Source organism: Melospiza melodia, chromosome 8 (assembly GCF_035770615.1).
Source record: "Melospiza melodia melodia isolate bMelMel2 chromosome 8, bMelMel2.pri, whole genome shotgun sequence".
Classification (NCBI taxonomy): domain Eukaryota; kingdom Metazoa; phylum Chordata; class Aves; order Passeriformes; family Passerellidae; genus Melospiza; species Melospiza melodia.
The window spans coordinates 30,193,876-30,220,787 of record NC_086201.1 but is presented as its reverse complement, the minus strand read 5'-3'; the positions used below and the strand labels follow the sequence as shown (position 1 = coordinate 30,220,787).

Here is a 26,912-nt window from a genome sequence, read left to right as displayed (position 1 = left end):
GAATTACATGTTCTCCCTAAAAGCTTTTCTAGTAATTTGCCAGAATAGTCTCCATCAAGACGAAATAATTTTGTTTGGAGCTTAGATCTGGTTTATTTACAGTGCCATTTTGTAGTAAAAGCCCCACTACATGAGCTGATAATTGTCTGTCTCTGAATTCTGCAAGATTACAGGAGGCCTGCACTCCTGGTCCCAGACATGGTTTCTCTTTGTGGTTAATTAGCCGTGGGGGAGATTCTCAGAGATGATGAGTTCTGAAAATCCTTCCAGAGACAGATGATAAACAAGCCTTCTCCTGCCCCAGGTCACCTCCCCTAGGAAATTCAGCTTCTGTCTCCTGCCTCCTTCAGGAGAAGCCTTTACTGTGGAGGTAAGCAGGATGTTAATGGGACGCTGTCACACACACAGACCGTGCCCCGTTGGTGTGTCGCCGTGGCAGGGGAACAACCTGGAGAGAGCATTGCCTTCCACCTGCAATCCCTGCACTTCAGTGAGAACTAAATTAAGTGAGTCAAATGCCTGTCGTGTTTCTGTTCCTGTTTGTCTACCTCAATCATGCAAACTTGTAGTTTTCTCTCAATTTCTTCCCCTGGGCAAAATAATGCAAATTATGTTTTATTCTTTGAAAAAAGGGGGATCCTCCCTCAGAAAAGGGAGGTGCGAAATAAGATGCAAGTAGTGATGTGTTTGTTCTGTAGTATCTCAGTTAACGATGTCTGCAATCTGTCCTGGGCAGGAGCTGCCGTGCTGTGCCACTGGGAGGGCTGGCCAGTGGAGCTTGTTCATTTTATCAACCTGCTTGGAATAGGTCCCAATGTGAACTCTTGTGTAAAGAGCACCATCATTTAATCCTCAAACAGCTTCAAGACCTCCTGTTCGGTTCACGGCTGATGAACACCCAAAATCTCTGGCTGGCCTTTCACTTCGTGACTATTCTCCTTCTTTCGTTTAACATCGCTGACCTTTTATATTGCAGCACGACTCAGCTGTTGCTCAGGAGTTGCCCTCTCTCCCTTTTTCTGCCTCAGTGATTAGCGTGTGGGGAAGTTTATGTTGTTGTCATTTTAAACATTTAGGGAATTTTATTTGTGTGCAAGTCTAGAAGCAGTGTTATCGAAGAGGTGATGCCAGTGGCTGTGAAAGGCACTACGGCAATTAATTCTTTATGCTGTAATACGCGTTTGGGACTTGTGACGCGCAGGAAGCGCTGTGAATGTCATTCGGCTCCTGGGGCCCAGGACGCTGCCCAGGCAGTGTTTTTAAGCGCAAGGCCCCACCGTGTCCCAGCAGAGGTGCCGGTGCCGCCACCCGGCAGCCGTACGCGGCCGTGAGCGGCCCGCGCAGGGAGGGCCGGACCGAACCGGGCCTGGCCGCCGCGCGGGCCCCGCGGAGGCGTTGCCGGGCGCTGCGCGGCCCCCCCGCGGCGGGGCGGGGGGCGGCTCCGTCCCTCCCCGCAGCGCCCCTGCGCGGCGGCGGCGCGGCCCGGCCGGGGGGGCGGGAGGTGCGCGGAGCCGCCGCCCGCAGCAGCCGCGGCGGCAGGGAAGGGGCTGCGATGCTCCCGGCCGAGCGCCCCCCCGGAGCCGCCCCCGGGCGAGGTGAGTCAGCGCGGCCCCGCGGTGCGCGGGGGGCCGGGCCGGCAGCCGGGGCCGCCCGGCGGGGTGCCGCCGCCTCCCCTGCCCGCGCTCCGCGGGGACCGGCCCCGCGGGGCCGGCTGTGGCGCACCGGGATGGGGAGGCCGTTCCCCCCGGTGTCTGCCCCGGCACCGGCTGCAGCGCCCTCCCAGCGGGGCGGCGGGCCTCGTCCCCGCAGCCGCCCGGGATGCTGCTGCCCGTGGGCCCGTACCGCAGCTTCTCCCCAGCGGCGTTTCCTGCCGCGCCGGGGCCGGTCAGCTGCGCCTCCCCGGAGCCGGCCGGTTGTGTCAGCCTTGACGGGTGCCGAGCTCGGTGGGTGCCGGCCCGCTTCTCCTAAGCTCAGCATCGTGGTTGAAGCGTGCTGCGGCCGAGCCGTGTAACACCCCCTGCCCTCCCCGGTGACAGAGTCGTAGTCCCGGAGGTGGCCGGGCCGTGTCCCACGGGAGCTCCTGCACAGGCATCCCCGCACTTCTCCTTGCCGCCAGCATCCAGGCGTGGCGTTACTTGTGGCTGTCACTCGGATCCACAGCCCTTACATCCTTCAAATACCGTGGGGTTTAGTAAGCGGGCTGTCGGTTGCTCGTCTGTTTATTGGAACAAGCGTAGGAACAGATACTTATTTAGGGAGTCAGCGTTGAAGGTGCCATAGCTGCTACGGATGCCTGTGATGTTCTAAGTTAGATGGAGTTTTAAATCCCTGTCTGTTTAGTGGCTCTAAAGTTTTAGCAGCAGACTCTTTTTAAATCTTCTGTTAATGAAAAAGCGCAGTGTTGAGGAGTGATAACATGGTTGGATAACCTAGCACAGAAGAGAACAGCTGAATAAACATAGTGCTGAAGTATTTCAGTAAAAACTTCTCCAAACATTATTACATTACTAAGATGTATTAGGTCTTGTTGTCCACTAGTTGGTAATGTCCAAGGAAAGAGATTACAAAATGCTAGTTTTCTAGCTTGGTTATTTTGTGTGTGTTTTTTGTTTCACTGGTTAGAAATAGACAAAGGTGACATGTATTTTGTTGTTTGTATTCTCTGAAGACCCACCAAGGAATAGGCGAAAAGAAAACAATCATCCCTTTAAGGGTTAGTATTTGTGGTAGTAGTCACAAGTCCAGTAAAAATCATAAGAAGACTTTAAAAAAAAAAATCAAACAGGGGGAGTGAGAATATGAGAGTAGAAGCTGACGATGTGAGGAGCTAATGGGAGGAAGCTGTGATTTATCAGTAACAGAGCTGGTACTAGGGTACAGCTTGAATGCAGCCTAAAATTCATCTTAGTCCTCAGCTACAGTACAATGGGCCTGAGTTTATATAGCAGTGTGGGAAATTATGAGCTGGTGGCATGATCCACCTGCGCATTGGTCCCAGAGGAAGGCCTTGCTGTCCTGCAGCAGACCAGGACTGCTGCTGCTGCCAGGCTTGGAGGGGCAACTGGGTGCCCTTGTCCCTGCCCAGCACTGGCAGCACTGTGCTGTGCTCCTGGAATGCCCTGAGCACTTGCCTGGTTTGGAGCTGAAAGCACACTTGGAAATTACCATCATTAATCAAGTGTAAACCTTGGAGGCAGTTGACAGCTGGAAAACTGGTCAAAAAAACTGGAGGCTGATACCAACTAAAAACAAGCTCTTTAACAAATAAGAGTCTACTTGGACATCTTAATGTGCACGTATTAAATGGAAAACAAGATTGGAATGCAGGAGTCCTAAGATGTGAGTTTAATGGTTTTTCTTTAATAGATGAGGATTCATAGTGTTCTTCAGTTTAATGTTAATACTAGCACTATTGTAGTAGCTTTAGACCAATCTTAAGTGCATTAAACCTATTATAGACCTGATCTTGACATATTTCAGACATACTGTTATCTCCCAATCTAATTGACTCAATGTCTCAGTGTGTAGAGTTTTTATATCCATAATGAAGAAGCAGAAAAACCTATAGCCCAACACATTAAGTAAGTGCATATCACCAACATAAAATAAAGTAGTTTGAAGTGCTTTACTTTGAACAAGGTGGTTTCACTTTCATGGAAACCCTAATTACGTTGGTTAATGTAACAACACTTGTGTCTTTCTTTACAATTGAAACAAGCATATTTCCCAGCACAAATTCACTCTGTGTGAATTGTTTCTGATTTTACAAATTCAGTCAGGTGCTCATGCTGGGGCCTCACAGGAGGAACTGCTTACCTTTAGTGATGTGGGGTAGGTGGGGCACCCTGTGGGCGTTTTTCTGGATGGCTTGGCAGGGAACAGCCCATCCAAGGGCTCCGCCTGGAGGTTGGCTTTTCTGGGAGAGGCTTGGGAACTCTTGGTGATGCAAGAGTGAATGGAGTCCAGGCACTTACTTCTCTGCCATGACGTAAGTTGTTTGCATAACATTCTCCTCCTTTTTGGCATGGATGCAGGTGACAGCGCCAGGCTGCTCCTTAGGGGTGAAACTTGCTTGAAAATGGAAAACGTGGTCTATTATTTATGGCTGCTGCAGCAGTGCCTTGTAGGCCTGCTGGATGCAGGGCTTCCCTCTGGAGCTGCTGCACAGATAGTGAGCAGAAAGTCTTTATTGCAAAGGTTTTGGAGCTTGGGTTGATGGGGCAGGGTGGCTGAGGAGGAGGTGGTGAGCATGAGCTGTGTGATGGATGCTTTCATGGCAGTTTCACCAGCTGGGGGATGAGTGGAGGTGAGCCTTTGTGTAGTTTTCAAGTCTCCTTCTCTAGCAGACCTGTTCTTGATCAAACAGTTCTTAGTGACTTAAAGTGTTTTAAAGAAATGTCTTTTCTATTTACAGATTTTAAAATGTTTGTATGAAAACTTCATGTGGACTTTAATGTATTTGCTACAAAGTGAGTTTTCTAGTCAGTGAAAGGCTGGAAGGGGTCAACTAAAACGTGATGCCATTCTGGCTGGCTTTGATTTATCTGCACAATGCAAACAGCAAGCTGGCCTGCTCTGTTCCTACAGCTGCATGTTGTTTGAGAGATTACTTGATCATTCCTGCTCTGAGTATGTTTTCTGAGGCTGTATAAAAATAAATCTGCTACAGTTAGTAATTTTTTAGGTATTTAATGGGTTAAGGCTCTCGTGATCATTTCCACTGTCTTCTCGTGAACTGTCACGGGTTTTTTTGATGGTTTGTCTTTTAACATTCACATACATTCAAACCCAGATTTTGAGTCTCTGCTTTGTGAGTCTTAATTATATTTTAATTCTCAAAGCCTAGTGAATGGAATATTTATGGCGAATTAAACTTTATTTTAGAACAACAGTACACTTTCACCTCAGATCTAACTTTCTGTTGGTCTGCAGATGAAGTTTCAATGCCTCGTTCTGTAAGAACTGTGGTATTTTCCCTGAGAGGTTTAGGGATTTGCTACCCCAGGCTGAGCTCTTAATTGGTTTTTTTTTTCCTTTTTTTTTTTTTTTAATTTGAGATATGGTTCAAAGCAAGGGGATTTTTTTTGTCCTAAGTTTTGGGAAGAGTGACTCCAAGGGGAGAGCTGAGTTTTTAGTATACTGTATTATTATTTTACTTTGTTACTTTTGTTTTGTTTTTATTCTTGCAATGTCAGGTTGTCTTGAGTAGATTAGCTTTTTATCCTTTCTGATCTTGAAATCCTGTTAATTATTAGGAGAGACAGACTAAATGAGGATCGATTTAAGAAATAAAAGCAAGAATGCCAAGAAGATACTTAACTAAATGTAGAATACCCTCTTTCTACCTACCTGCCAGAGAGGCTCATTTCAGTTTTTAAAATGACCACTGCACTGTCATCACTGGATTTCTTGGGACAAATGGTTCTTCTTCCATTCCCAAGATAGCTGCTCAAAGGTGCAAGTCTGCAGGGAAGTTGTGTCTGTTTGCAGGAGATGACTGGATAAAAACCATGTTCTAGATGTAAGGGCTTGAAAGTGGATTTTGACTTGCTGAGGAATAGGTACTAAAGCAAGCGACAGCAATGTGGGATGATGTGGGGCAGGAAACTCAGAAAAAATAATAGCTTGTACTTACATTTAAAAAATCCCATCTGTGCAAATCTTGAAGGAAGAAGAGCCTTGTGGTTAACAAGTGCATTCTTTGAGGAGAAGCACACGCACTTGTGCATGAAGAGGTTGGGAGAAGGCGTGATGTCACGGAATAATCGCGCTCTGAGAGCGCTGTGTCTGCCGGGCTCCCCGTGCAGCTGCCAGCCAGGGAGGGGAGGGATGCGCTCCCTTCCCATTGCAGCCTTGGAGGGGTGGTGGGATGGTGAGGAAACAAGGGCCTGGTTCCCAGTTCTGAGTTCTGTAGCGATTTGGAAATGTAAACCTCTGTCAGGATAAAAGCTCGTTTGTTAGTTGGAGGACCGAAGTGCTGTCTTGTGACACATGTGCCGCTGTGCTGTGCCCTTGCTGTGCCTCTTCCCTTTACCCTTTGCAGGGCTTTCTCAAGGTTCCTGGAGGAGTTCTTTCCAATTTACATCTTAGAGCTTTCTTGTGTGTTTCTGAACCCTAAGTTTGGGGGTAACACCTCCAACCCATTATTCCTGTTTTCAGAGTGAAGGTACCACTCTGCAACCTCTGTGATCCCATTTGTCCTGGCAGAGCTGATTACATTCAGCAGGCCTCTCCCAGAATGGTGTGTTCTCTTCAACTTCAAATGAGTTAAAATTTATAATCACTCTGAAGTCCATCTGTTAACTCTCCTAACCTTTCTTCTTTACTCCTGTTCTCTGTTGTTTGTTCTCCATTGTGCTTGTCTTCTGTCCTTCTATAGTCTTATGCATTAGAAAAGTATTTGCAAAGTACAGATACAGTATTTGAAGGCAATGGTTAAAATAACCAATAGATAACTAGTCTCTTATCACTGAGAAGTATATTGGTTTTTCCATCTGTCTAGTTTGCTGCATGTTCAATCCCTGACTGGCACGGGGTTTTTGCCATTGAAGGAAATCCCCATTGGTTCAGGGTTTTTGTAGATTTCTTTCAGTAACAATACTTTGTTCATTTTCTTGTTTTCAGTCAATTATTTTTAGAATTTAAAACATTGCTTAATATGACTTTCAAAAACCTGACTCCTAAACAAACTAGTGATCAAAACAATAAAGAATGCCATATGGCTCCTACCACTCTTGATGCTGTTATATTTCTGAAGAGTATATTCTGTATTATTAATAACATTCAATGAAGCTCTTAGTGTGGGAAAATATTTATTGAAATTATTTTGAAATAGACTTTTCATAGCCTTCTAACCCAGGATGTTCTAGTCAGAATAGCGGGAGTGGATCTTTTGGATTATGCAATGCATTAGAAGATGGATGCTGAGGCCAATAAAAATTGTGGAGGGGGGATGAATATGCAGCAACTGAAGAGTTTAAAGATTAACAGTATCATAATTTGTTATGTTCTCACTATTCATACAACATATGGAATTGAAATTCCACTTCAAGAGAAAAGGGAAACAAAATTAATAGTAATTGCTCTAAAAGCTTTCAATATTATTTGTATGAAACCAGCTGCATCAGAGCTCATATACAGGAATAAACTTGTTTAAATGAGGATGATTTCAAGCCATACTTACAAAGAAGTTCTCCTAAAATATCCACGTGGTTAAAATGTGAGTTCTATCTTGTCATGTCTGGGGAACAGGAAATCTATTCTTCAGAAGTAAATGCTGTAAAGCTCTGATGCAGCAAGCAAGCGAGTTGCTGTAAACAGATGAGCCTATACTGAAAGCTCAGTTACATCCCCTTGACATAAGTGGGGCCCTGCACAAGATCTGCAGTCTTTGTTGTCAGAGAAGGGCAAGGCATAAAGAAAATAAGAGCACAGATGATGACTGATCTAATTTACTCATTAGAAGGGCTTGTTTTATGGATATGGAAATGAGCAAAAACCCCACAGTTCTTCCACCTGTCAGGTGGATGTGGTTGGCTGAACCAAAAATTGCAGGAGCTCACTAGACAGCTGCTGAGTTTTGGTTCATGGGGCTTTTGATGGTAACAGGTAAGAGCAAGAAAATGTGCTTTCACATTTGACTGTTCTAACAACTTAATTAGGGCTGTCTAGTCTTTTGACAGTTGAAATACTTTTTAAAAAATTTAATTGGATTGTCTCTGAAGAAACTGGAGGAAAAAACTTGAATCTCTGTATATGCTGGCATGGTTTTCATTTACTTTTGACCTTGAATACATGAATATTTAAGGTTCCAAGATTTGTATGTAGCCTTTTCTCCCTAAGTGAAACCAGAGATCCTCGTAGATACTATCCCATAGAAATGACATTTAAAAGTGAAAAGCATAGACAAACCTTATGAGTGTTTGGGATTTTAATGATGGTATTTTTAGACTTGTCTTTCACTGAACTGTGTAAGGTTTAGATTATTCTCATGAACTGTTGTTTTTAGAAATACCCATGGCGTGTTGTCAGCTGTTATATATATGCTGAATCAATAGGGGACAATTAATTTAACATACTACTGAATGTTAGTCTCTTCTCTCTTATTAGCCTTTGTCAGTATTAAATAATCCATTCCAAATCCATTGTCAGTATTAAATACTGATGAATTATAGTTAATTTAAAGGCACTGAATATACTGTTGCATGACTAATTTTAAAGGGATGATATTGTGCTTTCAGATGAGTAATGAAAGACTTGTTTCATTGTCCTCTTCTGCTTGGAATAAAGTACAGAACTGCAGAAAAATACTTATCATAGAATGATATAATATCCTGAGTTGGAAGGAACGCAGTAGGATCATCTTGTCCAATTTCAAATTCCTTGAGCAGGTCAAGATCACAAATGGAGTCCTCTTCGAGAAATTTCAGGTTCTTCTGGTTCTGCTTGCAAATATTGGTCCTTGAAAAAGTTACTCTGTGATAGTAATACTAATCCAAACAGGAAAGGATTATAAAACCAAAATATATAAAGCATTTAACTTTCTCACAATGAACATGAGGTGATCTTATTAGGTTAAATTTAAAGGTACCAACAGAGCAAAACCAGTTTTTTAATAATAATTTGGAGCTGATAGCCTGCTGGCAGAGCTGGTTTTTGTTCTTTGAAAAGGAAGCTTTTCTTAGCTAGGCTAGTTTATTGGAATGGGTTGTGTTTAAATGTGAAAGCTGGCTGGTCACTCAAAGTCTAAGTGTTTATTTTTTAGTGTTACTTATCAATTTGGCAGGCACTTCTGCAGAAGATAAGTGCAGGCAGCTGCAGTGCTGTTGCCTCCCAGTCCACCTCTTTTCCATTTCAGAATTTGACTTGAAGATTGCTTTATAGGGCCTGTGTCTGTTTCTTTGCTCCCAGGTCTTTGATGTCTTTGAGATTGTTACCCTGATTTTGATCTTTAAGCCCCATCCTAATTCCCACCTCTTCCCATTCAGTGTAGAAGCTCAAGCCTCCCATCAATTTCTGCTGCAGCTGCGGAGTGCTTAGAAAAATGTGTTTCAAGAGGAGATTGCTGAGCCTTTTGAAGGCCATCATGAGGCTTTGGATAATATGTTTTGATGATCAAAATAACCTGGGTATATGTGGCTGCATTGCTTAATTACAAAATCATGGCTATCCTTTGGCATAGGAGGGAATACTGGAAATAAAGCAGTTAGCCTTGGGGGAGAAAAGCTAACTTGAAAGAAGAGAACTTGCAAATACTAGCACTTAATTGCCACAGTAACTCTGAATATATGTTATTCTCTCTCCTAAACATGAAAGATGTTTTGTTGCACAATATAAAAGCTGATGTTGGGAGAACTTCACAGAATTGGTCATAAAACACATTTTTATTGATGCTACCATGTACCACTAGTCTAGACAAATGGTCTTCTCCACCTTGAACACTGCATTTATTGCTCAGGAATGTTACTTACAAGAAAGAGGCTCTCTGTCCTTGATGGCTGGCATTGCAGGTCCTGCTCTCCTTAACCACCTTATGTTTTATTTGTTCACAGGGTAGCCCTAGTTCCTTGAGAGTCCACCAGATCCTGGATGCCTGTGGTAAACCATGGCAGCTGATGATAAGGTGGCCATTCTAACCGACGACGAAGAAGAGCAGAAGAGAAAGTATGTGCTTGCTGATCCTTTCAATGGCATTTCCAAGGATCCAGACTTGCCACCCAATAATGAATCCCCTTCAACAGAGACAACCACTGCCCCAGATGAAGAGCTGGATTGGTTAGAAAAGCACTGTGTCAAAATCAACAACGATCTGCTGATCTCAAAGGTCTTTTATTTTTTCTTCTATTCTGCATATGGCTCTCTCTACCCCTTGCTGCCCGTGTACTACAAGCAGCTGGGTATGACCCCCAGCCAGAGTGGACTTCTGGTGGGCATCAGGTACTTTATTGAGTTTTGCAGTGCTCCCTTCTGGGGAGTGGTGGCAGATCGCTTCAAGAAAGGCAAGATTGTCCTTCTGTTTTCACTTTTATGCTGGGTTCTGTTCAACCTGGGCATTGGATTTGTGAGACCAGCCACCTTAAGATGTGTACCAAAGGGCCTTCCCCCTGCGCATCCCACCAACGCAAGCAGCCTTTTAACAACAATCCTGCAAAACACCTCCATGGCTTCTCCACTAACCACAGTGAGTGCTGCATCCCCGAAAGTTCGTGGGAGGAGAGACCTGGTCACTTCCAGTTCAGCCACTTTGGAAACAACAGGGACACCTAATCCCGAAATAACATTCCCAGTACCTACACAGAGCAATGGTGAGGATTTTACCTTGGAGAACAGTACCCATTTGATTTTGCAAAGCACCACCACTAGCCCGGTCTCACTAGGGAACACAACTCTGAGCACCACCCCAGCTTCCATCAGCACAAAGCCCATGCCTTCTGACCAAGTTGTGCTCGTTTATGATCAGCAAGAAGTAGAGGCCATCTTTCTACTCATTCTGCTGGTTGTCATAATAGGAGAATTTTTCAGTGCTTCCTCTGTTACCATTGTGGACACCATAACCCTGCAGTACCTCGGCAAACACCGGGACCGCTATGGATTGCAGCGTATGTGGGGGTCTCTGGGCTGGGGGCTGGCCATGCTCTCCGTGGGAATTGGCATTGACTATACTCACACAGAAGTTGCCATTGAAGGTCAAGGATGTAAAGCTCCAGAGTACAAGAACTACAGGATCGTTTTCATTGTTTTTGGTGTCCTCATGACAATGGCTCTGATTGTGGCCACCCAGTTTCGATTTCATTACACGCACTTCAAGCAAGATGAAAACAAGAGAAAAGAGGTCGAAATCTCACAGGTAGACAGAAATGCCTCCAATGAGTCTTCAGATAACACTCCTACCAGTATGAGCCAGTCACAGTCTTTCAGTTTTTGGGACCTAATTAAACTGCTGTGCAGTATCCAGTATGGCTCCGTGCTCTTCGTGGCCTGGTTCATGGGGTTTGGATATGGCTTTGTGTTCACCTTTCTGTACTGGCACTTGGAAGACCTAAATGGCACCACCACTCTCTTTGGAGTTTGTTCTGTGCTCAGCCACGTGTCTGAGCTGACTGCCTATTTCTTCAGCCACAAACTCATTGAATTGGTTGGTCACATCAGGTAAGATGGCAGCAATCATTAAAGAGCTATACAAAAACTGGTGACTCTCAGGCTCAGCCCTTGTGCTACAAAGTGAAACTCCAACTAATCTTTTTTTTTTTTTTTCAAATTCATGCTCAGTTATGTGGCTCACATGATGGATTTTTTTTTTTTTGTTATTTCAAGAGTTGAAAATGCTCTGAAATGCTTGCTTTGCATTTGAGTTGCATGTTAGTATGTGCTTTCTGCCTGGCACCATAACCTTTTGCAGATGGTTCCAGAAGATAGCCTTGTTCCCTGATGCATCGCTCTGAGATCTTTACAAATTGCCACCCACTCAAGGGTTGTCTGTTTTGACATACAAATGCCATTAGTTTTTCAGTTTTTTTCCTGTGAGTAGCAGCATTCTGCTTTAGCCTAGTTCCCCTTGCAGGGCAGTTCGCTGCCCCCACGGTAGCCTGGAAAGGTGTCAAGGTGTCAGCTGCAGGCTGAGAGGGAGAAGCTGAGCTGAGGAAACTAGGTGAGCACCTCCTGTGTACATGGCCTCGTAATCAGACTCTGGGTGTTGGCAGAACGAGGTTGCAGCCTGGCAGTGTCACTTACTAGTTCAGGGCTTGCTCTCCTCCTTCAGTTGCAGTGTCTGTGTCAGCTATGAAGTGAGATGGCTGCAGGGCTTGTCCTGTTGTTTTTGCCTTGTCTAAGTGAAAGCGACTGCTTCCAGCATATTAGTGAGCATTGGTTTCCAGTAAATTCACTACATTGACTTAATAGCCTTCTAAATCCCTCCTCTACTTTTTAAAAAAAAGCACAGGGGAGGAAAGATGGGGAAAACCTGAGTTAATGAAGCTGCAGAGGTGGTTTTTTTTAATATTTACTCAGGTATTCTGTGCATGTAAGTTCAGAGCTGTGTGTTGTTAGCATCATATCCTTTCCAAATACCCAGTTTATATTCATACAGGCATTGAGATGTAAGTATTTTTAAGCTGTTTGCACTGTTCTTTTTGTGTATTCTGTTCTAAGGTCCTGCTCTTTGTTTTGCTTTTATTGGGAGGAATATTTTTACTCATTTGCCTTCTACTAAAAATGTTTGAGATGTTTAGCACAGTAATTTGAGAGATTACTTAAAAGATGGAGTTCTTTCTTACTTGAAACTGAGGAGGATATCTTTACTTAGAGTCAGTCCTAATCTCTGAATTTGACAATAATTAGTAAGAGAAAATAACACCTTGCATGCAAAGCCTGGAGGAAGGATATGATGATGGAGGAGTGGTGAGAACAGATCACAGTCTTCATAGCTAAAGATAGCTTGCGTATGGTCTTTCAATGTATATTATAGTACAAAATTCAGCCTTAGACTTCAGCTAAAGAATGAAAACTGAAAGAGTGGTAGGATTGTGAATAAGATTAAATGGAGGGGATGGGAGCATTGGCCCATTGGGCAGTGAAAAGAAGGATGATAAGAGGGGATCAGTTCCTTTTTTTTTCTTTTTTTTTTTTTTTTTGGTACTGCTAAACCTGTGAAGCCAAGATGGGATCAAGATTGAATTGTTTAAACACTAGTCCCTGTTTGCTATGAAACAGCATTCTACATACCTACACCTGGGAAATGCACATTAGTCATATTTTAGTGTTATCTAATGCTTGTGTTTAGTCATCACAGTTTGAGATGACTCCTCCTGGTTGCCTGCCACTTTGTACTTTCTGAACTTTGTGTGTTTGAGAGGAAGCAAGCTTTTCTTTTTTTCTTCCCCAAAGAAATATGGATAGGAGTTTTCATAGCTCATCTTTGACAGTTCTGTGTATGTGTTGTCTGCTGCCTTCTAGTGCAGATAATAATTTTCCTATTAGGAATAAAATTCCTATAGCCTCCAGCTCCATGTCTTTAGTCAGAAGCATTCAATGTTGATATTTTATTTATTTTTAATAGCTCAAAATTCCTTTCCTCTGGGTTGTTGGACTTCTAGATGTAGACTTTCTTTCTGAAGTGTTTGAATATTGTCATTCAATTTTTCTTTCTGTGCCAAGTGTTTGAAGGCAGGCATGAGTACCAGAATTGCATTCATTGTCACAGTAGCAGGAAAAAAGGCTGTTGAATGTCCTTTGTGGAACTGCAAGGAAATGGGCTTTACACCCTATCAGACAGAAGCTCAGTTTCCCTTTTCAAGTCTTAAAAATCTTTCTGTTTCTACCATTGTATGTGGTGGCATATAAAACCCTTACAACAGTTTGAAACCTCCTGTGTTTTCACAGTTTTTTAAAACTAATGTTCAGATTATTGTCCAAGCGTTTTACGAGTGATTGTATTAAATATTTGCTGATTAAAATGCCCAATTTCTGACTTCATTAGCTCTACTGTTCATACATTTGTGCAGTGCATGTGTGCTTCTAGTGTTTCTTTGAGAGGATATTAGGAAGAAGTTCTTTACTGTGAGGGGTGAGGCCCTGGCACAGGTTGCCCAGAGAAGCTGTGGCTGCCCCATCCCTGGAAGTGTCCAAGGCCAGGCTGGATGGGGCTTTGAACAACCTGGCCTAATGAATGGTGTCCCTGCCTATGGCAGAGGGGTGGGAACTAGATGATCTTTAAGTTCCCTTCCAACCCAAATCACTCTGTGATACTGTGAGCAAAAAAATGTGCAAAACTGGCTATGAAATATTTAGATCCCACCTGGTGTAGAAGCACTCAGAACTGCTAGTCACTTAAGAAGATGATGTCAAGCTCTGAAAATAACTTCCTACTTGAGGTTAAGCTAGAATGTGTTTGTCTGACCACAGTTCCAGCATGTGAGCTTTTATGGGAAGCAGAGACTGGTAGTCATGGCTGTAAACAGCTCAGACTCCTTGTCACAAATATAGATTTAGTGCTTTAAATGTGTAACCTGTGAAGTGAGTATGGTGTCTCTGTGAGTGCTGCATATAGGGTTCATAGGGAACATCTGTTTACATTTTCCATTTAGGTCTGATAGGGAGCCTAAGTGATTATTATAAATTCATTTTTTAAAAGACTCTGTAAATATACAAAAGTTTTCGTGTGACGTACCCCTCCAAAACCATATTTATAGAAATCTTCATAAACTGTAATTTACCTAAAATTCTGTACATATATTCTAACAAATTAAGAGGTAGAACCTGACTAAATTGCTGCTCTTAAACTCCAAATCCAAATCTTTCTGCAAATGTAACGTGTTGGATAAACACAGGTAGGTGAGTGTTAGTGATGATGGAAGAGCTCTGAAGCAGCAGGAGGTCACATCTCTGGTGTGGCTATGCTAGGGAACAGCTGAGATAGGAAGACAGTTCTTGGTGAACAAAGTTTTTGCTAGACAAAAGTGAAATTAATCTGTCTAGAACTCGTCCTAAACAGAGAGGTGCATCTGTACTGCTGCTGAGGAAAACCAAATGTATATGTGAGGCCATTCCTTTGTACTCCTGAGAGCATGCATCACCCTGGACCTTTCTAGTAGGGGAGTGAAGACAGGAGCCTGCAGACCTTGTGACTTTGGTTACCTTTTGAGGCTGATGTGTCCTAATACATTTCAGAAATGTGGTTTTACATAAGAGCTATGTTAAGTTGTGGCTATGAAAGGAACCGAGTTATTGGTTTGGAACAGAAGGCATTAATTAAAGGATGAGATGAAATTTATGATTCACAGCACAAAGAACAAGTTTGTTCTCATTATTGTATAACAGTGAACTTTTTCATGGCTTCCCATGTTTTCTTCCTTGAATGCTTGGCCTTTTGTTGCCTAAAGGCTGCTTAAACCAGCTATTCATGGACCTCACATGTGTCTGGAAGCAGCACAGCTTGGTTTGATCTATGACTGAGAGGAGATGACTTCCTGCCAGCTTGCCCTACTTGTTGAAAGTAAATTCATCTTGTTGTGAAATGCACAGGCCTTTTTTGATATCAATGACATGATAAAAACTCTGGTAGTGGATTTTTCACTGTCAACATGTGTATTTGGAGACCTCAGATGTTGGCAAGATGCTGTGTTTTTGTGATGGTGCCTCACTCTAGATTTTCCAGTTGCTCTGTACCATTTAATTAATTATTGGTGTGCATTTGTAGAAAAAAGTAACTGAAAAAGCACCACAAAGAATAAAGAGCCCTTTCACAAGGTCAGTGCTTCACCTTAATTACCAATTGCATTTATTTCACTTACGCCCAACTAGGGTTCAGACAACAAGCCCTGTTGGGACAACAAATTATCCTTGTCCCTGAAAAAAATCTTTAAAGGTTGCAATAGCACCCTTTTTCAAGCTGTAAACATGTTTTCAATTAAGTCCTTGTTTCCCAAGATCCATCTAAAAATAAGAGGAAGATAGCTGGATGAATGAGCACCCCAGAGGGAAGCTATGCTAAATCTAAAAACTGGAAGGGAAGAGTCATCAGGTTAAATGTGCAATGGGAAATGCACTTCACAAATAGTCTTTGTATTTCATTGTTTAAAAGCTGTTGTAAGAGTTTTTGTTGGTTTTTTTTTTTTTTTCTCTAAATTCTGAGATGCAGCATCTGCTGCTTTTCAACAGGATGGCTAAGTTTTATCCTGAGGCATGTTATTATAAACCATATTGCTTCTGTGGGATGTGTTTTAGAGTAGTTCTGAGCAGTTTGCAGATACTGGGACTATAAACTTATATTAATTGGGTTAAAATTAATTCCTTTAATACAAACCTGCTCCAGGCTTTCATTGAAATGGCAGAATGAATCTCTGGATGATTAGAAAAGCAGGTTGTTTGGAAAGGATGTTGAATGCACTCAGAAATTCTCTCTCTGAAACACAATCCCATTTAGAGTGTGGCATAGAACTACAGACCTCAATTAAAAGCTCAGTGGGTTTGCTGTCTCTTTGATTTATTTTTTTTCTATTAGGATTTTGAATGTGTTGAATGGGCAGGGAGGAGAGTTTATGTTTGGGTGTAGGACTTGAAGGATGTATTTTCTGTTGAGCAAATGCTTTAGACTGGCAAACCGTATGCATGCAAATAAGTTCTAAATCAGTAAGCTGTATTATAACATACCAGAAAGGGAAAGTGCAGACTGTCCTGACTTTTTCCTTTCTTTGTTTCCTTTAGAGTGCTTTATATTGGCCTTGCCTGTAACACAGCACGATACATCTACATCTCGTACCTGGAAAATGCCTGGACCGTTCTTCCGATGGAAGTGCTGCAAGGTAAGACCTTCCAGGTGCTCCCATTATCTTGTTTTCAAGTGAGCTATGATTAAGTAAAAAATCTGGTATTTCTCTATTGTTTTGACCACAAATACCCCAGAAGATGGAGGTTCATAAAACACATAAACCATTGCTGTTTATCCTGGGAAATATTTGACGTCAAAAGGGTGGGTGTGCATTTGATTGTGCACAGTTCTGTGTTTATTCAAACAGAACTGTGTGAGACCAACACACCCTTTAAATAAACAAAGAGACACAAGCATGAGCTATGAGGGTACACACCTACTGCAAATCCTGTTTGGTGATAAATGTGAACGTCATTAAATGCCAGAGGTTGCAGTCCTTGAAAGGATGCCGCAGAAAACCTCCAAGCATAGTCTGGGTCATTCTGTCTCTTAAATATTTCAGTTCCATCAGTGCTTTTAGATTATAGAATTTTTGTTTTAATAGCTAGAGCAGCAGTTCTCTCAGTGCTTTCTCAATCCTAAGAGAACTTCTTTAAAGGACGTGCCCTTTCACAATCTTATTTTCAAGGATAGAGGTGTGGTCTATTGACAAGTAACTTGAGTCCTGTTTTCAAATCCTGTTGTAGAAGTCTGTAAGAACTTCGTTACAATGTTAAAGTATGCATTGTTCTAGCTTCTTTTTTTGACCTTTTTTGTGTCTTTTTTGTGGTGGGTACCACTTCTCAAAACCATGAAAAAGTGGAACTGCCTTACTTTCTATTTCTTCAATATTTGAAGAGTACCATTTTTTACCATCTTTTTAAAGCCAGCATTTTGGTTTTATACAATAATATTTAGAATTTTTTCCTTAGATTATACTTAGAAGTTTTATTCTTCTGTGTGCAGCATAACTTGAATTTAAATTAACTTTTTCTACTATACTTACAGAAATCTTTGTAAGGTAGACTTTGAGTTACAAAATGCCATTAGAGAGCACTGTGTGGATCTCTACATACACACAGAGATCCATTTGTGTCCTGGCTCCTTAAAGTTCTGAGCTAACAAAAACACAGTTTATCATATTATAATTGCCCCAACAGCAGGCTTTTGAATTTTGTTATTAAAAAAGCCCCCAAACCACAACTATTGAATTGATGCTTCATTGTTCATACCAAGTGTTAAAATAGGAACATGTTTAGAAAGAAACTAAAGAATGAGTATGTGTTATACTCCCACCTGCTCAAACATCTAGGGAAAACAAATGATGAATACAAAGCTTTGGATGTTGCCTTTTAGGTGATCCTGATTTAAAGATATCCCATATCTAAATACAGGGGAAAACCCTTTTGGTATAACCTACACAGCCATAAGTTTGTGCCTGGAAGAATCCTATAAGTCATGGCTGAAAAAGAAGTTTCTTGTACTTTGCATGTGGTTTTTATTCTGCTGAAATTTCAATATGAATTGCACAATACATAGGCTTGCCTTTACATAGAGCAAGAGTACACAGTACACAAATCCTGAATAATTGATGTTTGAAGAAAAAATTAAGGACTTTCAAAATAATACTTTGTCATAAATGTATCTGCCAGATGTTACCATATTTAGCCACTGCTGAATCATGGACTCCTTGGTTAATCTGGCTATTTGCAGTTATTTATAGTCAGCAAATGAGAGAGCTAAACCCAAACCAAGCCCACGCACAGTTCCCCCACCCAGCCCCGGTTCTCTGTGTTCTGTGTGCTCTTTTCACACGTCATTGTCGGTCCCTGATGTCCATGGGTGCCCTGTGTGTGTCTAACCACTGCCACTGCATTATTTGTGGGATTCCAGTCATCTCATTCAGCGTTGCCAAATGGGGGATCAAGGTTAGCTTTTTAGAAGTACTGCTGACTTCCCCCCCTCATTGATTCATTCCCTTTCTGCTCTTACCAGTTTTCCTCTTTTCTAGAGTTCTGGTTTTTCTCTGCAGCAGTTCCAAGTCCTCTTTCGTTGGGCTCTGCTTTCTCTCCAACATAACCACTGTATTGTCAGTGGCAGTAAGACGTGATACCTCAATGAAATTTGGTGAGGTGGAAGCTCTTATTTTTAAGTGAGCTTGTTAACAGAGGGAAGCAAGAGTTGGAGCTGTTTTCTCTGTGTAAGGATTATATTGAGAACCAAAAAAGAGTAGATTGTGTACAACATGTGGGCACCATGTGGGCCATCAAGTTGACAGGTCTTTGAAACCCCTGGTGAAGTCCTTGCTCTAATTGTGCAGAACTTTTTTCCAGGAAGCTGTCACATTCTATGTAAACTCCTCAGCTTGAGGGGTTTTAAGGCTAACAGAACTTTTAGTTGACTTCTGTAAAAAATTTTCTTTTCTGTTTAATATGTTCCTGCAGTACAAGCAGGATTATCCCCATGTGCTGTTGCTGGAGGGCATGGAGACCTTTCTGGAAGATGACTCTGCAGACTGCATCTATTGATTGTAATAAGAACCATGCTGTGTTCCAGCTGCTGTTTGTAGATGGGATGAGGACAGCTCTCATTGCATTGCACTCTCAAAGGAGTAAATAAGGAGACTTAAACAATTCACTTCTCAATCCAAAGTTTTCAACCACTATGCTGTATTGACTTGCACAGGCAATGTATGAAAATAAGAGTTAAGGCTGAATCTGTAATAACTGAAGATTTCAAGACATCCTTGTAAATCATATATATCTATATATATTGCACACAAGCAATCTTGTTCATTTGGCACTTAGCAGATAAAGTTTTGCTATGCTAGTTAGCTGCAATTTATTGTTCCAGGGCACTGGTCCAGGTTCTCTGATAACAGCTATGGTAGCTCTCCAATTTGCATGACAGGAATTTTTTCTAAATTACAAAACCATCTTGTTAACCTGAAAATGAGCTGTTTTCACTTGGCAGTTACTCAGCAAACTCCAAAACAAGTACTATTCTAAGAAGTGACTCCTACTGATGTTCCAGCAACACAGTTATGTCTAGAGAGCAAAGAGTTTGGCCTTTGGCTGACAATAATTATGATGCATATTTCTCTTGAAATAAATTTGGATCCCCAAATCTTCAGCTCATGGTTTACATATGAATTATCCTAAATTCACTAAAATTACAAGCATCACTCTAGGGTTGCTGCACTTGTTGGAACTGTTGTGCAGATGATGAAATGGTGGTTAGTGGTTTTAGCAAATAATTTCACAATATATATAGTGAGCAACTTCTTTTAAAAAGAATTGTGGTTAGCAGTAACAGTAATCCACGGCAGACTTCTTATGAGAGTTGTGGTAAAAACTGTTTCAAATAGCTACTGTTGTATAAATAATAAAAATCACATTAATAATGTACACATACTAAAATAAAAAGGCTGTGCCTTTAAAGGCAAGTGTAGTGAGCTGATTTAAAGTATGGATTTGTTTTCAGAGAAACTGAGAACACTGTGTTCTAGTGCTAAAGATGAAAACATCCAAGAACCTGTTGGTTAAGTTATGGCCTTTTGTGTGCAAACAAACTCAGTTCAAATAATTTCTGATGTGTTTTTTATTTGCCCAGCTTTAAGAATTTGCCTGCTCCTAACAGCCAATAAAACTGAATGTTTTATGTTAATTGATGCATTTTCTAAACTAAAACCACTTTACCTATATTAAATTAGCTCTGCTTTGTTATTGGGACAGCTTTTGGTTGCTATTTGCAATGCGTTCATGGATCTGCATTAAAGTAGAGACTCAGTGAGTTTTAAAACTCTTTAGCTTTTTGCATAGAAAATCTGTGAGTTTTAAAGCCTTAAACTCTAAATGGTAAGGTAATACAGACTCAATTTAATGCAAGCTTTTTGTTTTTCAATACAGTGATGTACTAGTACCAAAACCTTGAGAGAGAGATACATGCACATATATATGTGTAATACCCAAAGCTTTAGGAGATTTGATTTTGAGTGAATTTGACTGGATTAGCCTGGTGGACATCTAACGTGTGTACCTGCACTATATCAATTTCATATAGTGCTATTGCTTATTTCTCCTAAGCAAAATCCACATTATTCTGTATGTTACAAAAATGTGTTTTCTTGCTCTTAGGAGTCTTCAGCCTAAATGCCTAAGTAATTATTGATTGTCCAACTGTTCATTATAAGTCAAGTGTAGAGGACAGAAACATGTTGACTGAATCATCAGTTGTGCCAATATTTGTTTAAAACTGAGGCAGTAGAGCTTAGGAATTGGTAAACTGTGATGACTATTTTTAATACCTCTGAAATAAGGAAAAAAAAATTCCCACTCAATCTGAGGGTGGCAAAATAGTTCAGGCTTATTTAATGTGTGATGAACTACGAAACTGTGTTGTTTTTCTAACTTCTCTGCAACCCTGCTTTTTCCTGTCCTTCCCCACTCCACACAGGCCCCCAGACAGGTGTTCCAAGGGGAAGGTTCCACCTACAGCCAGCCTCCCACGCTGAGGGCCGTGTGCTGGCTGTCCCTTAGCTCTCCTGCTGGAGGAAAAAGTGGTCCCAACCCCACATCTGCTGGGTAGATAAACCTGAATATGCTGGGTAGAAACCCCAAATGTGCTGTGTAGACACTTGCACAGTTTCTGCTGTAGGCTGGGGCTGTCATTGGACTGTGGTTGGTGGCAGTGAGAAATGGGGCTGTCATGGGGCTGTGGTTGATGGCAGTGAGGACTGGGGCTGTCACTGAGCTGTGGTTGGTGGCAGTGAGCTCTGGGGCTGTTACTGGGCTGTGGTTGGTGGCAGTGAGCTCTGGGACTGTCATGGGGCTGTAGTTGATGGCAGTGAGGACTGGGGCTGTCACTGAGCTGTGGTTGGTGGCACTGAGGATGGCTGTTGTAGGAGTGGGTGAAGCAGTGGCAGCACCCACACAGGATCAGGCACATCAGGCATAGGGCAGGATGCAGCTGCAGCAGGAGGGAGGCCCAGTGACTCTGCCTCTCAACAGCAGCCATGGAAAGTGATGTCTTTGGCCTAACCTGAGAAGCTTGTGTGCTGTTCTCATCTGGACCATTCCATGCTAAATGCAGAGTGTGTTGGTGTTGAGTTTAGAAAGAGTTTGCTGGGAAGTTTTTGGAGGTTTGAGGGAGTTTGTTGGGTTTTTGCAGGGAGTGAGAAGGGCAGGACGGGATTACTTATTGCCTCTGAGATGGCATGGATTTCTCTGATACTGTCTGGATTTGATGACCTTTGTGTGCTTCACTGTGGTGGTAAGGAGACTGCTGAGAGGCATCAATGCTTTAATTGCCTGGAGCTTGTGAAAATGGGACTGTATTCCAAAGGCCCTGAGTCACTGTGAAGGCACAATGAATCTGGCAGAGAGACTTGTCTCCCTAGGGACTGTGTCTCCAGAGGAGAACTGAGGTCATCTTAGAGGGAGAAAGCTTTTGACAGGCTCTGCAGAAGGACTTGTCCTGTCTCTCTGTGGCTTGGTTGTCCTGTCTCTCTGTGGCTTGGTTGCCAGTATCACATTACCAAAAGCCAATTTGTACTGCACAGCCATTTGTCACTGGAGGGTTTTTGTAGTTTTTCTCTCCACGTGCTCCAGCTGGTGAGTGCAGTTGCTCAGATGTTGTGTTGGCCCCCTGTGGCCCTGGTGCTCCTGCTGATGTCTCCTTTCTGCAGGTGTCACACATGCAGCTATCTGGGCAGCCTGCATCTCGTACCTGAGCGCGGCCGTGCCTCCGGAGCTGAGGACATCAGCACAGGGAATTCTGCAAGGCCTGCACCTGGGGCTGGGCAGAGGATGTGGAGCTATGGTTGGAGGGGTTTTGGTCAACTACTTTGGTAAGTAAAAGTAATATTGAAAAATTTAGTTTTATTTATTCTGGCTTTACCAAACTGTTAGCTTGAAACTTATTTATGCTGTAGGTATTGTTATATGTTAAGAGTTATACACTTTGTATACAGGATTATAGAACTTCTCAGGCTGGGGAGGGCTCTGAGATATCCAGTCCAGGCCCCTGATCAAAGCAAGGTCGGCACTGCATTCAGACCAAATTGCTCATGGCTTTGTTCTGTCAGTGTTCCAGATTGATTCAATATGTTACACCTAGATATTTCATTATTGTGTCAAGTACCTAACCTCATCTGTAAGATGAATGAATCCTGTGTGAGAGAATAGGTTGATACTATAAAGCCTCTCGATGAACAAATGAGAATCTAATTACTTGCTTAAAAATCCTTTACAAAGCCTGTTGAAGAAGTGATGGGGGAGGAAAATGTAATGAAACAAGCTAATAAGAGTCTTCATGGGCAATATAGAGCCAAGAAGCACATAATGCTGACTCATTTTATTTTATTAAATAAGTAGGTTCTCAATTAAGGGGAAAAAAAATCTCATTACAGGTCCTGCTGCCACATTCAGAGGAATAGGGATGGCTTGTTTAGTGATTCTGCTTCTGTTTGCACTGATCCAGTGGATGTTGGTTCCTGATGAAGAAGAAGGTAAATATTCATGTCACAGAGACACTACAGAATTAGGAGTAGTGAAAAACAGATCTCTCTGTAGCTGCTCCTGCACCTTTACTTTTGTATCTTTGGTGTCTTAACTTGAATTTGACAAAACAGTTCATTTTCAAGTGGGAAGTTTTTGTCCTGAGCAATGAAAAAATTGAAGTGGTGTGCTGCTGCTGCTACAGGAAGGGCAGCATTGAGTGTCCACAGAAGAAAAGGATTATCTGTTTTGCTGCCTGTTTGTCCTCTCAGTTCTGAGAATCCTTAGGTTAGTCTTCACAGCTGTAGTGAGTCATTTCAGTTGCATCAATTCGTTAAGGTCACCTCAGTCCCGCTTTGTGCTCTCATATTCAGTCGAAGCCACCTGCTAGAAATTGTAGAGGTGGCTTCAGAGGACAAAAAATTTTATAGATTTTTTTTTTTTTTAAACCTGAGATATCTCCCCTCAGGGGGAACTTGAACTTTTTAATCTCCATCTTTATCAATATAAAGGCTAACCAGAAACTAAATACTTGGAGCAAAGTTAGGGGTTTACTGTGACTACAGTTCTTACAAAGACAATAAAACTCTGGCTAACTGTGAAAAGTCATGAATTTTTGAGCTGCTTTTTGCCCAAATACTTTCCAGTATGAGTTTTGAGTATGAAATGAATGTTAGTTTTCTTTAGCTGGAATATTAAATTAAGTTATCAGGCTGCCTGTACTGAAGTGTTCAAATATATATTTTGCTAGTATTTTCCTCAGTTGTGTTCAAATGATAATGGCAAAAAATGGAAAGATGAAAAGGCTATTGGCTGCTTCACTTAGCCATCAGCAGTCAGTTAATTACACATGAATCTACAAAAGGCCAGTTTGTTCATAGTGGCCTTGTTCTCTTTGTTTCTGTCCTTGGTTTTCATTTAATACACACTACCCATTTTAACAGTGTGTATGTTCATTTAAAGCATGACAGTAATTAGGCTGCTTTCAAGCAGACCAGTTGAATGAGTAAAATGAAGCATGTGGTCAAGGGTGTGCAGGATTATTCTCCTCGTTTCTTCACTCCTTGAGAACATCCAGCCCTTGCTTAAAATATCCAGTACTATCTAGGAGTTGTAAACCAAATGTGTAAGAGTAATTTTTTAATTTTGAAAGAAAGATCTTCTTAATCGATAAAATATTTTCTTTGGAAAATTTTTTTTTCAAAGTTCACAGGATGTATTTTTTACAGAGAGCACAGAGCTATTACTGAAAATAACCCCCAGTTACTAAAAATCTGTTAATATTATTTTTTGTATGAATACTCTGGCTCTTCAGGATTGTAAGGCACATTGGGTTGGGTCATGGCAGTCATTTTATGGATGACATTTGAAGATAGTTACAAAAACTGTTACAGTTTATTGCAAGACCTGAGATGTAAAGGTCTCTTGGGAGGATTTCTTCCTTTACCTGAAACTCTTTGACAGATACTTTGTGTCTTCCAGTGTGTCACCACCCTTAATTCTTGTCTCACTAACTGCCTAACTCCATAGGAACTCTTTGGTGGGAACAGCTGGAGTTTTTCATGCTCCAGGGCCCAGCAGCCACGTTTCCCTAACCAGACTGTGCTGGGTCTGGCTCCTGGTGGCTGTGCCAGTGCTCTGCTTTCAGGACAGTGATAACCACAGTGTGAAAGCAAGGAACACTTCATGCTCATTGTCTGCTTCATCAGGGTTGTTCTTTTTTAAGCTTGTTAGCTTTGCCAGTAATGGTTTTGTTTTAAACTTCAGAAAAGACAATGCTGGCGGAAAGGATTCCAGTGCCTTCCAGTCCTGTTCCCATAGCAACTATTGACCTTGTGCAGCAGCAGTCGGAAGATATCATGCCTAGGACTGAGCCCAGACTCCCTCCAAAGAAAACTAAACACCAGGAAGAGCAAGAGGATGTGAACAAGCCTGCCTGGGGCATCAGTTCTTCTCCATGGGTCACCTTAGCTTATGCTGTCTACCAGATAAAAGAGATGGTTAAACTATCCAAAACCAATCCCACTCCTGAGAATCAGCCTTTACAGGTAATCTTCTAATGTTCAGGAAGCTCTTAAGTAATTTTAGCAGCTTTAAAATCTTTATAGCTCTGTAAATCTGTTAGTACCTGGTAGGTATTTTCTGTCAGCTTGTAGTAAAACTGGATTTGTGACACAGTAGTTGAAATAGTGCATGAAATAGAGTTGTTTTCTATGTGTAATGTAGCAGGAATAACTTTGCAAGTAGTATCTTCCTGAAGATGGTAGGAGAAGAGACATAGAAAGGGACTCTATTTTACAGACTTGGATATATTTGTATTCCCTTTAAGTTTACATTTTTTTTTCATGTTAGTTGGAATCTGCAGGTTATGCATTTTGCAAAATTAACAAGGTGATAATTGAACATGAAGATGCACAGCTGCTTAACAGACTGTAAAATTAATTTTATTTAGTTTTGCTTCCTTAGATGACATTGTCAGACATGTACATGGCTGCTGTGTGCCAGACAGCTACTGACTGGATACAAAACCTTCTGTAGAAGTTAATCTCTTTTTTACCTAGATAAGAGCTATCCTGGGACTTAAAATATCTGGTGTCTGGTGCTTACTGTGCACCATTACCCTTCAGTCTCCCCACAGAGCAGCTTGTAATAGCTGCCTCAGTGGTTGGATGGGCTTGGATCTTGAACTTGTAATGCTCTGGCCATGCCTTTGCAGCTGGAGCTGGAGCACACTGCTAAGCCAGGTAGGGAGGTGCTGTCAGTCAGGGCTGGAACAGCATGGGCAGTCTCAGCCCTGTGTTTACCTGTCTGAAGTTCAGGCTGGGCGAGGTTCCTTCTTGCACCCAGTAGGCGTAAACACAGAAATGCTTTTTCCACAAGTGCTGTCTTTAGAAATGGGTAATTTGGGATATGAGTGTGAATCAGCAGAGCTGGGTGTAGGAATTTCACCTGGTCAGTGACCTCCTGTCTTTCTTACTTGACTTTATTCTTGGAAATGTGTGAGAGGCGTGCTTTAGATTTGTTGGGGTTTTTGTTCGGTTTCAACTTCTTCAGAGTCAAAGAATGTGAGCTGAAGATATCACAGGGTCTCTGACATCAAAGTAATGTGTCCAAACAAACTGCTCAATTTCCCATTGCAAATGTCCTCAGTGTCTTGGTTAGTGTAAGCTGCCCTCTGTTAAATCAGAGGAAAGAAGTTACACAGAAGTCAGGCAATGGACATGGCAAGAAAATGATGTTTTGCAGGTGTGTGGTGTCTGAGAGTGACTTGTCCAGCACTGCCAGACACAGCCCACCTGCTTCCCTGAGCACTGCAAAGTGCCAGAAGGGCTTTTGTGCCTGTTCTCTATGGCACATGTTCTCTTCACAATGCTTTTATTCCTGTAAAAATACAGTGCTGATACAAAAGTAGTTGTTAATGTGCCAAAATTCAATGCACCAAGAAAATTATATCTTTTTCTTCATCATGTGTATTCTCCAAAATTTCTCATCCCTCCTTCAGTGCTCCAAGAGGACAAATTTGCTTCAAAATATTTCAGGCTCAGTCATTTATTTTAGGCTGATGATACTGAAATACTGAAACCAGGAAAAGGCTGTCAAGCTCTCTTACTGGATTTGTTAAATAGTTTCCTTTAAATGAAAATAGAACATTTGGAAGGAGGGTCAGTGAACAGAGAATTAGTGACAAAAATGATTCCTTCTTATTTCATTAAGATTTTGGATTAGTTTCGCTTCTGCTTGCTCATAGTCCTTCAAACCAAAGGACATACTAGCCTTATTCTCTATGCTTCAGTGCAAAACAAATAACCATAGGCAGTGCATCACCTTCTAATGAAATGTGTTAGTGTGGAGATTTGCTGTTTCAGCCCTGGGAATGTAACTGGTGTTTAAATGTGCTCTTATGTTCCCTGATAAGGCTTGGTTGAGAAGACTGGATAGATTTGTACATCAATACAGCAAAAATTCTGGCAGTCTGAACAGTATCTTGGGGAGGGTGGGATCAACTGAGAAAAACTGTATTTAAGAAGCATGAAAAAAAAAGTTATAGACTTGCTTAGTCATAATAATTATCTTGTCTAAACACTTTGAAGACCAGTTAATTGCTTTTTTCCCCTTGAAACACAAGTTTGTTTTTTGCATGCTTCTTGGGAAAGTGCAGTTAGGAAAAGATATGGAAGGTAAGCTGCTGTCTGCTTGCTGTTAGTGTCATCTGGATTTAAATGTACCTTTTT

At 41.9% G+C, this 26,912-nt stretch overlaps 1 protein-coding gene across 3 annotated transcripts in view; it reads left to right on the top strand.

Annotated features, from left to right (window-relative positions):
* Nucleotides 1-322: 322 nt before the first annotated feature.
* Nucleotides 323-26,912, top strand: part of MFSD6 (major facilitator superfamily domain containing 6) — a 28,942-nt gene continuing 2,352 nt past the window's right edge. Inside the window, exons 1-7 of one of the 3 annotated variants that reach the window (XM_063162512.1) lie at nucleotides 1,503-1,595; nucleotides 9,552-11,148; nucleotides 16,201-16,298; nucleotides 21,870-22,031; nucleotides 22,593-22,691; nucleotides 24,448-24,728; nucleotides 26,840-26,858. In XM_063162512.1, the coding sequence (XP_063018582.1) occupies nucleotides 9,605-11,148; nucleotides 16,201-16,298; nucleotides 21,870-22,031; nucleotides 22,593-22,691; nucleotides 24,448-24,728; nucleotides 26,840-26,858 (2,203 nt within the window). In that variant the 5' untranslated portion in view covers nucleotides 1,503-1,595; nucleotides 9,552-9,604. Of the gene's footprint in view, nucleotides 507-1,502; nucleotides 1,596-9,551; nucleotides 11,149-16,200; nucleotides 16,299-21,869; nucleotides 22,032-22,592; nucleotides 22,692-24,447; nucleotides 24,729-26,839; nucleotides 26,859-26,912 lie in introns of those variants that run through there. The other 2 variants (XM_063162511.1, XM_063162510.1) reach the window with 2 other exon arrangements.